The following is a 13,105-nucleotide window of genomic DNA, read 5'->3' on the forward strand; positions in this document are numbered from 1 at the left end:
AGACTTCATTCATCACTTCTGCACTCTTGGACTCTGGGTCCGCTGGCAACTTCATTGATGCCTCTCTGGTACATGAATATCATCTTCCAGTAACTCGGCTTGCCAAGCCTTTGTTCATCTCTTCAGTCAATGGCCAAAATCTGGACTGTAAGGTGCAATTCCGCACAGAGCCTCTCACCATGCAAGTGGGAGTCCTGTATAAGGAAAAGATTGAATTCTATGTGCTTCCTCACTGTACTTCTTGGTCTTCCTTGGCTCCCAATGTCATTCTCCGCAACTTGACTGGAAATCAGGAGAGATCACTCGCTGGGGACAGAGCTGTCAAAATCTTTGTCTTGTGCCAGTCCAGCCGAAAGTTGTTTCTTTCTCACCTCCTATGCCAGGTCTGCTTTTCCCTATCAAGATTATTCAGATGTTCTCTGCGAAATGCAGTCTGAAACTTTACTTCCACACCGTCTGCCCCATTGATTTACAGCCTGGGATTATGCCTCCACGTGGTAGAATCGGTCTGTTGTTGGTCCCTGAGACCCAAGCCATGGAAAAATATATCCAGGAGAACCTCCAAAAAGGATTTATCAGAAAGTCCTCCTCTCCAGCTGGAGCTGGGTTCTTCTTTGTGGGCAAGAAGGATGGTTCTCTCCGTTCATGTATTGATTATAGGGGTCTCAACAAAATCACGGTGAAAAATCCACTTATCCACTTCCACTGATCTCAGAACTTTTTGATCGTCTCCGGGGAGCCAATGTTTTCTCTAAATTGGATTTACGGAGAGATTATAATCTGATTCGAATCCGTGAGGGAGACAAATGGAAAACAGCCTTTAATACCCGTGATGGACATTTTGAGTATCTCGTAATGCCTTTCGGTATTTGCAATGCTCCAGCTGTTTTTCAGGAATTCGTCAATGATATGTTCCGTGATCTTCTCTACACCTGTGTTGTCGTCTACCTTGATGACATCTTGATCTTCTCTTCCAACTTAGAGGAGCATCGTTCACATGTTCGTCTGGTTCTTTAACGCCTCCGGAGGAATTATCTGAACACCAAACTGGAGAAGTGCCTATTCGAGAAATCTAGTCTCCCGTTTCTCGGATAAATTGTTTCTCATTAAGGTCTGCAGATGGATCCTGAGAAACTGTCTGCGGTTTTGAATTGGCCTCGTCCTACTGGTCTTTGGGCTATTCAACGCTTTCTGGGATTTGCCAACTACTATTGTCAGCTCCCGTGTAGCTTTCACCAGAAAGAACTCTAACCCTAAGTCACGGCCTTCTGAGGCCGAAGAAGCTTTCTCTTGCCTAAAGTTTGCCTCAGCTCCCGTACTTTCAAGACCTGATCCTGAAAGACCTTTTGCTCTGGAGGTGGACACTTCTGTAGGAGCTGGCGCCATTCTTACCCAGAAAAACTTAAAGGGCAAGACTGTAACCTGTGGTTTCTTTTCAAAAACCTTCTCGCCAGCAGAGAGGAATTACTCCATCGGAGATCGAGAACTTCTTGCTATAAAACTAGCCTAAGAAGAGTGGCGACATTTGTTGGAAAGGTCTCCTCATCCGGTCAGTATCTACTCAGACCACAAGACTCTCCTATACCTACAGTCTGCTCAGCGTTTGAGTCCCCGCCAGGCAAGGTGGTCTTTGTTCTTTTCCAGACTTAATTTCTGCATTCAATTCCATCCAGCTAACAAGAATATCAGCGCTGATGCCCTTTCCAGATCCTCTGATGCTGTGGGTTTGGACTCCCCGCCTAGGCATATTATTCCCCCAGACCGTCTGATTTCTGCAGCTCCTGCCGATCTTCTGCAAGTACCTTCTGGTAAATGCTTTGTACCAGCCAGATTGAGACGCAAAGTCCTGAAATGGGGTCATTCTTCTTTATTGGCAGGTCATCCAGGAGTACGTAAGATTTTACTTTTAATCTCGCGGCACTATTAGTGGCCGCATCTGGAACGCGATGTCTCCGAATTTGTCCGTTCCTGTGTCACCTGTGCATGTGACAAAACTCCTCGACAAAAACCTGCGGGACTCTTACAGCCATTGTCTATTCCGGAGACTCCATGGACTCACATCGCTATGGATTTTATTACCGATCTTCCACCATCTCCCAAGTTTGGTTATCTTCTAAGTACATTCATTTCAAAATTCCCAGCTACAAGTTAGGTCCTCAATTCTTTGGTCCGTTTGAGGTCCTACAAAAAATCAATCCAGTCTCATACAAACTCCGGTCACCTCCTTCTCTCTGTATTCCTAAAGGTGCTTTCACACCACATTTTGTACTTACGGTTCCCGAATACGGCTGAGAGGAGGGGGGGCGGGGCTTAATCGCGGCACCCGCACTCAGCCGTATAGGGGAACCGTATTTAATGCATGTAATATGAGCCGACCGGAGTGAACCGCAGCCTCCGGTCGGCTGCGTTTTCGGTCGTATGCGGTTTCCCAACCGCAGGCAAAATCGTGGTCGACCGCGTTTTTGCCTACGGTCGGGAAACTGCATACGGCCGAAAAAGCAACCGACCGGAGGCTGCGGTTCACTCCGGTCGGCTCATATTACATGCATTAAACACGGATCCCATATACTGCTGAGTGCGGGCGCCGCGATTAAGCCCCGTCCCCCTCCTCCCAGCCGTATACGGGAACCGTAAGTACAAAACGTGGTGTGAAACCACCCTTACAGACGGCAATCCATTTTCAAGTGGAATCCACAGAAATAAGAAACATTGAACAGGTTCAATGTTTCTGTGGACGCTGGAATCAGGATTTCTGTAGCAGAAACATCTGCCGTGGAAATTCCGCCGTGGGCACAGTGCTTCAGAATCCCATTAAAATCAATGGGGGCAGTGGAATTGCCGAGCGGAATGTTCCCGCAGAATTGCGCTCTAAAGTTCCGCTGTGTGAACATGGCCTTACAGAAAAATGTACAGAAAAATCTAAACGTTACAGGGCTCAGAAAATGGGGACACATAGCAATTAATAAACATTATTTTCTTTTAGGGCTCGTTCACACAAGCGGATTTATTTTCAAACCCGCAGCGGATCTCCCGCTGCGAGTTTGAAAAGGGGCTGGTCCTCCGTGCGCTACCCCAAGCAGATTTTCACCAGTGGAATCTCTGCTGTTAAAAATCCGCTGCAGACCCTATTGACTAGTGATGAGCGGCATTGCCCATATTCGAATTCACGATATTTCGTGAATGTATAGATGAATATTCGTCTTATATTCGCGAATTTCACGTATTCGTTATAATCACATAAGCGAATATTCGCATAAGCAAATATTTGCATATTCGCGTATTTGAGGAAGAAAACAGTGAGGGGGTGGGCAACTTTACTATTGGTTGCTAGTGATGTTGTTGATAACCTCTCACAAGTGTATTTGCATCATTCTAATTGGCCCGCAAGTGAAAAGAAGGAATATACGAATATGCGGAAAAAAAGTGAATATTCGGAATTTTGAATATATAGCGAATATATTCGCAATATTTGCGAATTTGCGATAAAAATCGAAATGCGAATATTCGCGCCCAACACTACTATTGACTTCAATGGGGTCTGCGGTTGATTTTCAACAGCCGATCACACCCTGGCGGCAGAATAAAAATTAATCATTAAATCTTCCGCAAGTTTGTAGAGAGCGATCAAGATACGGATTTGCCGGAAGACCCACAGACTTTCATAAAATTTTTGGCCTCTCCTCGCTGAATTTTGCCAGCGGATCCGGAATCAGCAGTTCGTTACGTGCGCAAATTAACACCTTTGTATCAAATTCACATAGATACGAGGCTTTTTCTGGGTGGAATTCCAAAGATGACAGACGGAACTTCCGTTGTGTGAACAGAGAAGCAGAATCCCATTAAAGGGTTACTCTGTGGAAAACTTTTTTTTTTTTTTATCAACTGGTGACAGAAAGTTAAACAGATTTGTAAATTACTTCTATTAAAAAATCTTAATCCTTCCAGTACTTATTAGCTGCTGATTACTACAGAGGAAATTATTTTCTTTTTGGAACACAGAGCTCTCTGCTGACATCATGACCACAGTGCTCTCTGCTGACATCTCTGTCCATTTTAGGAACTGTCCAGAGCAGCATATGTTTTCTATGGGGATTTTCTCCTACTCTGGACAGTTCTTAAAATGGACAGAGGTGTCAGCAGAAAGCACTGTGGTCATGATGTCAGCAGAGAGCACTGTGGTCATGATGTCAGCAGAGAGCACTGTGTTCCAAAAAGAAAATAATTTCCTCTGTAGTATTCAGCAGCTAAAAAGTACTGGAAGGATTAAGATTTTTTTTAATAGAAGTAATTTACAAATCTGTTTAGCTTTCTGGCACCAGTTGATAAAAAAAAAATAAAAAAAAAATAAAAAGAAACTTTTCCACCGGAGTACCCCTTTAAAGTCAATGGGAGGCTGCTGCAAGTGGAATTTTGTGTGGAAATGTAAAGTGTGAACAGGGCCTTAGGCTTTATTCACACAGTGTAATTTCCGAGTGGAATCCATCCAAAAAACTCAGCTAGGAAATTCCGTCGCAGAGTCCTATTGTTTTCAACACGAATAGACATGTCAATTCTTTCAGCGGAATCCGCTTGGAAATGCATTGCCGTCTATCAAAACAACACATTTCCGAGCGATCCTAGAGCTGACACCCGCTGTTTGCGAAAACTTTTCGGGTGGACATTCCGCAAAAATAACTATTGTGACTTTTGGAATCACAGTTCACACGCACGGATTTTTTAGTAGGTTTTCCGCTGCGTATTTGAAAGTGGGCGGGCTCTTCTCGGCTGTCTGCAGCAGATTTTCCGCGGCAGAATGTACACTGCGGAAAATCCGCCGCAAGCCCCATTGAAGTCAGTAGGGACTGTGGCGGATTTTCCGCAGCGTAAATTCCGCCGCAGAAAATCTGCTGCGGACAGCTGAGAAAAGCCCGCCCACTTTCAAATACGCAGCGGAAAACCCGCTAAAAAAATCATCGCGTGTGAACGTACCCTTAGGGTGTATTGAGTTACAATGCCCTAAGCCAGTGTTTCCCAACCAGGGCTACTCCAGCTGTGGCAAAACTACAACTCCCAGCATGCCCGGACAGCCTCTGGCTGTCCGGGCATACTGGGAGTTGTAGTTTTGCTACAGCTGGAGTCACCCTGATTGGGAAACACTGACCTTAGGGCCTTGCACACCTAAGTCACAATTTGGGGAACATTATCAGGGAATGATGGGAGTTTTAGTTTTGCAACAGCTGGAGTCACCCTGGTTGGGAAACACTGACCTAAGGCCCTAGCACACCTGGTCACAGCTTGGGGAACATTATCAGGGCATGATGGGAGTTGTAGTTTTGCAACAGCTGGAGTCACCCTGGTTGGGAAACACTGACCTAAGGCCCTAGCACACCTGGTCACAGCTTGGGGAACATTATCAGGGCATGATGGGAGTTGTAGTTTTGCAGCAGCGATAGAACCCCATGTTGGGGGAGCACTTCCTTACATAACATGTCCCCCATAATGATTCCTTACACTAGTGCCCCCCACTGTAAACAGTGAGCCGGCGGCGGTTGCCATGGAGACAGCGGCGGATGACGGGAGGCCCGGCCTGTAGTGACGCCGCCTCCTCCTTCTCCTCCTCCCAGCGCCGGATCCCGGAGCCGCCTGACCCCCTCTCCTCCTCCCCGGTAACACCGAGGCCCGGACATGCGGCCTGACCACCGGCCGTGCAGGAGCGGAGCCTCCCCGGAGGAGTGACACCCCCGGCCCGGGATCAGCCGCACCGCCAGACCGCAGGGTGGGGGAGGCCGGAGGCCGCAGCAGTCATGGCCGGCAACTGCAACAACTTCAGCCCGGGCACCGGGGAGATCATCCAGCTCAATGTGGGGGGCACCAGGTACCTGTATTACCCCCCATTATTAACCCCTACTATACTGCAGCCATCCCAGGGGGGTATAGGACAGCTTGCATGTATAGGGTCTTCATAGGGCTCTATGTTATGTATTCTGTTCACTGACAGCAAGCTAGAAACTGCAGGGTTGTTTAAAGCGCTGTTCACATTACAGTTTTTGACTGCGTCTGATGTATGCGCCATGTATTTTTTCCATATATGTCCCAGCGTGTTGCAAAACGACCGTGCCCATCATGCCCTGACTGCCCATTCTACAATGCCCATTGCAAAACTACAACACCCATGGTACCGGGACAGCCTATTCCAAAACTAAAATACCCATCATACCCCGACAGCCCGTTCCAAAACTACAAAGCCCATCATGCCCAGACAGCCCGTTCCAAAACTACAAAGCCCATCATGCCCAGACAGCCCGTTCCAAAACTACGAAGCCCATCATGCCCAGACATTCCGTTCCAAAACTACAACACCCATTATGCCCTGACATTCTGTTCCAAAACTACAATACCCAATATGCCCAACAGCCCTTTCCAAAACTACAATAACCATCATGCCCAGACATTCCGGTGCAAAACTACAATAACCATCATGCCCCGACATTCCGGTGCAAAACTACAATAACCATCATGCCCCAACATTCCGTTGCAAAACTACAATAACCATCATGCCCAACAGCCTGTTGCAAAACTACAACACCCATCATGCCCAGACATTCCATGCAAAACTACAATAACCATCATGCCCCGACAGCCCGTTCCAAAACTACAACAACCATCATGCCCTGACATTCCAGTGCAAAACTACAATACCCATCATGCCCTGACATTCCGGTGCAAAACTACAATAACCATCATGCCCTGACATTCCAGTGCAAAACTACAATACCCATCATGCCCTGACATTCCGGTGCAAAACTACAATAACCATCATGCCCCGACAGCCCATTGCAAAACTACAATACCCAACAGCCCGTTGCAAAACTACAATAACCATCATGCCCCGACAGCCCGTTCCAAAACTACAACACCCATCATGCCGTGACATTCCGTTGCAAAACTACAATAACCATCATGCCCCGACATTCTGTTCCAAAACTACAACAACCATCATGCACCGACAGCCTACAATGCCAATAGTTTTCCCGACAGCTCATTGCAAAACTACAAAGCCCATCATGCCATGGCAGCCTTCCTCAAAACTATAACGCCCATCATGTCCTGTCAGGGCATTGATGGGCGTTAGAGTTTTGCACATGTTGGAAAATGTTGGTACGTACACGTGGCTATGTTACATAAATTGCAAATTTTTTTGTTATACCGTTCTGTGGAGTGCCGGCGTCCACTATTCTACTCCATAATTTTTTTATTTTATTTAGCAGTATAGCGCCCCCAATGGAGGACATACAGTTTATTCGCCTCTGATGAATGGAGCCCTATGGATGTGCTTTATTGTGGGTGTCCGCACTGCGTCCCGTAAGGCCGCAATATCAGACGCTGCAAAATACATGTTTACACCCATTCACACACAGAATTTTTAGGCTGGATTCCCGGTGCAGCAGTCTCTTATTGTTTTTGATGGGATTCTGCTGCATCGTGCACATGGCAGAGTTTCTTAGGCTATGTTCACACAATGGAATTTTCGCGCGGAATCCAGAAGAAAAATTCAGCTTGGAAATTCTGCTACATGAATGGTATTTCCGATGTCCCGTTCACATGGCAGATTTTATGCAAAAAATAATGAACATGTCAATTCTTTTTTGCAGAGTTCCTCAGCAGAGTCCCATTGAAGTCAATTGGAATGCCATTAAAGGAAATCTGCAGCCATAGACACTTATCCTCGATCTGCAGGGTCCTGTACAGGAGATCACGTGGGGTGGTCCGAATGCTGGGACGCCCTGCAATCTCCTATACGGGACCCCGGCTCTCCTTTGCAGGAGGCATGTTGGCCGCAGCATTACACTGCGGCTGACACTCTCCCTCCATGTATTTCTATGGGAGAGGTGAAGATGTAGCGTTCGTGCCTCCCCGCCTCTCCCATACAGCTGTATCGAGGGGATGTGTCGTCGACCTCACGACACGCTAATGCAAAAGGTCAATGACATGCTGATTAGCCGTGCAGAGCCACGGTAATGCCAGGTCCCCATATGGAAGATCGCTGGGGATCCAAGTGGTCGGACCCCACGTGATCAGACACTTATCCCCTATCCTCAGGATAGATGAGTGCCAATGGCTGCAGTACTCCTTTAAAGGGGTACTCCACTGAAGAAACATTTTTATTTTAACTTACTGGTGCCAGAAAGTTAAACAGATTTGTAAATTGCCTCTGTTTAAAAATCTTAATCCTTCCAGTACTTATCAGCTGCTGTATGCTCCACAGGATGTTCTTTTCTTTTTCAATTTCTTTTCTATCTGACCACAGTGCTCTCTGCTGACACCTCTGTCCGTTTTAGGAACTGTCCGAAGCAGGAGAGGTTTGCTATGGGGATTTGCTCCTACTCTGTACAGTTCCTAAAATGAACAGAGGTGTCAGCAGAGAGCACTGTGGTCAGACTGAAAAGAAATTCAAAAAGAAATTAACTTCCTGTGGAGCATATAGCAGCTGGAAGGATAAAGATTTTTAAATAGAAGTAATTTACAAATCTGTTTAACTTTCTGGCACCAGTTGATTTAAAAAAATGTTTTTCCAGTGGAGTACCCCTTTTAAAGGAGTAGTCGAGTGGTGACCTAGTGGTGAACAACTTATCCCCTATCCTAAGGATATGGGATAAGTTGCAGATCGCGGGGGGTCCGACCGCTGGGGCCCCCTGCGATATCCTGTACGGAGCCCCGACAGCCCGCGGGAAGGGGGTGTGTCGACCTCCGCACGAGGCGGCGGCCGACACGCCCCCTCAATACAACTCTATGGCAGAGCCGAAGCGCTGCCTTCGGCAATCTCCGGCTCTGCCGTTCAGATGTATTAAGGGGGGCGTGTCGGCCGCCGCTTCGTGCGGGGGTCGACACCTGCTATCTGGGCGGAGAGCTGGGGCCCCGTACAGAGAGATCGCAGGGGGCCCCAGCGGTCGGACCCCGCGCGATCTCAAACTTATCCCCTATCCTTAGGATAGGGGCTACGTTTTTCACAACTGGACTACCCCTTTAAGTCAATTCTATAGTGGAGGCTTGGGACGCCTTGTTCTTGGTCTATGCTCCATTCTGTGTGATTGATAGGATTTAGAAGTAAAAAAAGGATTTAAATGGGATGACCCATTTGAGGTCCACTTTGGCCACAAGGCATCATGTAGTCTGGGTGCTGTGAGGATAGAACCACATGTTGTGGATTAATCTTTGGGGTTCGTGTATATGGAAGAGATGCCCATCGTCCATGTTTATTGAGTACAGTGATCCCTCAACTTACAATGGCCTCAACATACAATAGTTTCAACATACAATGATCTTTTTTGGACCATTGTAACTTGAAACCAGACTCAACATACAATGTACAGACAGTCCAGATCTGTGAAACGTGTCACAACTGGAGGAACTGACCAATCAGAATGGGCATTTTACTGGTATAACCCCTGTATTACTGAAGTGCATGCACTGACTGGCTGTCTGGTAGCGTCCCCTACAATACAGGGAGGAACTACAAGTTCTGTACTACTCCTTACCTGTACCAGGGTTAGTTGCTCCATTGGACACCAGGTAAGGGCGGCTCCATTTGGGACACTGTGTATTGTATAGGACCCTGAAGAAGCTCCTCTCCTCTACATAAACCATTGTTTCCCAACCAGGGTGCCTCCAGCTGTTGCAAAACTACAACTCCCAGCATGCCCGGACAGCCAACGGCTGTCCGGGCATGCTGGGAGTTGTAGTTTTGCAACAGTTGGAGGCATCCTGGTTGGGAAACACTGACATAGACAGTGATTACAGCTCCCAGCAGATCTTTATTACTTTTATATGTAAGGATTTGCTTTATATATATATATATTAGTTATCTACTTATTTTTCTTTAATCCTGACTTTTTCCTATTTTCGGATGACATTTTGGTGGCTTCAGAACCAATTACCAGGTTTCCATAGAGATATGGTCTCAACATATGATGGTTTCAACATACAATGGTCGTCCTGGAACCGATTAATATTGTAACTTGAGGGACCACTGTATATTGTTGGCTAAAGAGAAACATTATTGTCCTTTGTGTAATGTGTTACCCTTTATTTTATTTTTTTCTCCTCAGATTCAGCACATCAAGACAAACCCTTATGTGGATCCCAGACTCTTTCTTCTCTAGGTGAAGTAATAAATTTGACTTTATTGTCACTCCTCAATTTCAGCTGGCTCTGAATGGGCGCTGTCATATAAAAAAAAAATAAATAAAAAAAAATTCGATACGTCTAAGGCCCCTTTCACACTGTAAAAAAAAACCTGTAAAAAAAAAAAAAACCTCCATTATTACTCCCGGCAAAAAGTCCTGAAAATGGCTGTCAAACAATCCCATTCATGTCAATGGGATTTTTTGATCATCCTTTTGCATCAGGTATGTCCTTTTTTTTTTTTTTTTTTTCTACTAATGTCAGTTATTTTTGCCGGCGCAAAAGACGGTGCATGCACTAATTTTTGGTCCGGCAAAAAAAAAAATGTTGAAAAAACGGATGTTAAAATGTAACATTGAAGTCTATGGGAACCAGTTGTTCAAGAAAAAAAAAAAAAATCCGTTATGATCAGTTATTGTCAGGTTTTTTAATATCTGTTTTTTGTACTGAGCATGCTCAGTACAGTTTTACAAAAATAAAGTGTTAAAAACCTGATTAAAAAAAACGGATGTAACTGGTAATAACAGATGATAACGGATGAACAACATCAGGTTTTTTAAGAAAAAAAACATTAAAAATAACGGATGATTGTCATCAGTTATCATCCGTTATTACCAGTTATTGCATCAGTTTTTTTTTCTTCTCATCCGTTATTACCAGTTATTGCATCAGTTTTTTTTTTTTTTTTCTTCTCATCCGTTATTGTTATATAACGGCAGTAAAAAAAAGCAGGATGATCCCTGTAGTGTGAAAGGAGCCATAGACCTATGAAAAGTTTTCTTTAGTTGGGGTCTCAGTGTTCAGATCCTGACCGATCGGGAGAAGTGCGGGCTTCTATGTATATATGTTCTCTCCTGTCATGTGACCAGGACTCATAGTGTAAGGCCCCTTTCACACTATAAAATCACTTCCGTTACCAACGCCCGTTAGGATATCGGCAGTTATACGGCCGGTACTATATCACTCACGGCCGTTAGAAAATCCCATAATAGTCTATGGGATTTTTCTAATAGCTGTTTTAACCCGTTATCGCCCGTTTTTAATAACTAGATAGACTAATAGACTATAATGGGATTTTCTATCTAGTTATTAAAAACGGGCGATAACGGGTTAAAACAGCTATTAGAAAAATCCCATAGACTATTATGGGATTTTCTAACGGCCGTGAGTGATATAGTACCGGCCGTATAACTGCCGATATCCTAACGGGCGTTGGTAACGGAAGTGATTTTATAGTGTGAAAGGGGCCTAAGTCTATGGGGCTGCCCTGGTCGGTCTCATAGACCCAAAGCAGAGAGGGATGAGCAGGGCCGCGCACAACTCTCCCCTCTCATCCTCCCTATGAAAACTATTGTCATGTCACTAGAACAGAATTTCCCAACAAGGGTTGTCCAGCTGTTGCAAAACTACAACTCCCAGCAAGCCCGGACAGCCAAAGGCTGTCCGGGCATGCTGGGAGTTGTAGTTTTGCAACAGCTGGAGGCACCCTGGTTGGGAAATGCTTTCCTACAACATGTCAAACGGCTTCCTTCGGCAGTTTCACGGACAATTAATGGCGCAGCGGCTCGCATGAGCCACTCGCCGCTCCACTAATAACTAAGATCCAGGGTACTATTCTTCAAATCATGGAAGTAGAGATGAGTGAACTTACAGTAAATTCGATTTGTCACGAACTTCTCGGCTCGGCAGTTGATGACTTTTCCTGCGTAAATTAGTTCAGCCCTCAGGTGCCCCGGTGGGCTGGAAAAGGTGGATACATTCCTAGGAAAGAGTCTCCTAGGACTGTATCCACCTTTTCCAGCCCACCGGAAAGCTGAACTAATTTACGCAGGAAAAGTCATCAACTGACGAGCCGAGAAGGTCGTGACAAATCAAATTTACTGTAAATTCGCTCATCTCTAATCGGAAGCCCTGTGGGTAGTTAAAAAAATAATCTTAACTCTGAATATCCCTTTAACATATTTTTGGAAAACTTGATGCTAGTAGATGTAGTTCCAACCATTAAAGGAGTAGTCTCCTGAAAAAAAACTATGGGGGAGATTTATGAAAACCTGTCCAGAGGGAAAAAAAAAATGCTGAGTTGCCCATAGCAACCAATCAGATCGCTTCTTTCATTTTTAACAAGGACTCTGCAAAATGAAAGAAGTGATCTGATTGGTTGCTAGGGGTAACTGGTCAACTTTTCCTCTGGACAAGTTTTGATAAATCTCCTCCTATCTGCAGGATAGGGGATACATTTTAAATTGCGGGGGGGGGGGGGGGGGGGTCCGAGGGCTGGCCCCCCCCGCTATCTTCTGTACAGGGCCCCGGTGGGTCTTCCCTAGAGCGGCGCGTCAGGACCCCTTCATATATCTTTATGGGAGAGCCACTCGGCTTTCTTCGGCTCTCCCATAGAGATATATGGAGGGGGGTGTGGCAGCCCCGCTTCGTGCAGGGGTCATGATGCGCCACTCCTGCGGATAGGGGATATGTTTATTTATTTATTTTTTTCATGAGATGTCAGTTTCACGCAGAGGTCCCACCTTGGGATCTACTTTGTCACCCAGTTTGTTTTCAAGCCAGTCCAATCCCAGGAAAAATAGGGGGACTTGGCTGGAAACAACAGGGTGTTGGAAGTGTGGACACCCTAGGTGCATTACCTGTAATTTCATAGAACAAACAAAATAATTTCATGTTGTACGGGCAAAGAATGTAAGATTACATCTAGAGATGAGTGAACTTACAGTAAATTCGATTCGTAACGAACTTCTCGGCTCGGCAGTTGATGACTTATCCTGCATAATTTAGTTCAGCTTTCAGGTGCTCCCGTGGGCTGGAAAAGGTGGATACATTCCTAGGAGACTCTTTCCTAGGACTGTATCCACCTTTTCCAGCCCACCGGAGCACCTGAAGGCTGAACTAATTTACGCAGGAAAAGTCAGCAACTGCCGAGCCGAGAAGTTCG

The 13,105-nt window shown here is 45.7% G+C and overlaps 1 protein-coding gene across 1 annotated transcript in view; it reads left to right on the forward strand.

The window, feature by feature from the left end:
• Positions 1-5,516: 5,516 nt before the first annotated feature.
• The window catches only part of KCTD3 (potassium channel tetramerization domain containing 3), a 103,307-nt gene continuing 95,718 nt past the window's right edge, over positions 5,517-13,105 (forward strand). The window contains exons 1-2 of the mRNA XM_056568339.1: positions 5,517-5,854; positions 10,086-10,139. Coding sequence (XP_056424314.1) covers positions 5,784-5,854; positions 10,086-10,139 — 125 coding nt within the window. The 5' untranslated portion in view covers positions 5,517-5,783. The remainder of the gene's footprint in view (positions 5,855-10,085; positions 10,140-13,105) is intronic.

The sequence above is a fragment of the Hyla sarda genome, chromosome 3 (assembly GCF_029499605.1).
Source record: "Hyla sarda isolate aHylSar1 chromosome 3, aHylSar1.hap1, whole genome shotgun sequence".
NCBI classification, from domain to species: Eukaryota; Metazoa; Chordata; class Amphibia; order Anura; family Hylidae; genus Hyla; species Hyla sarda.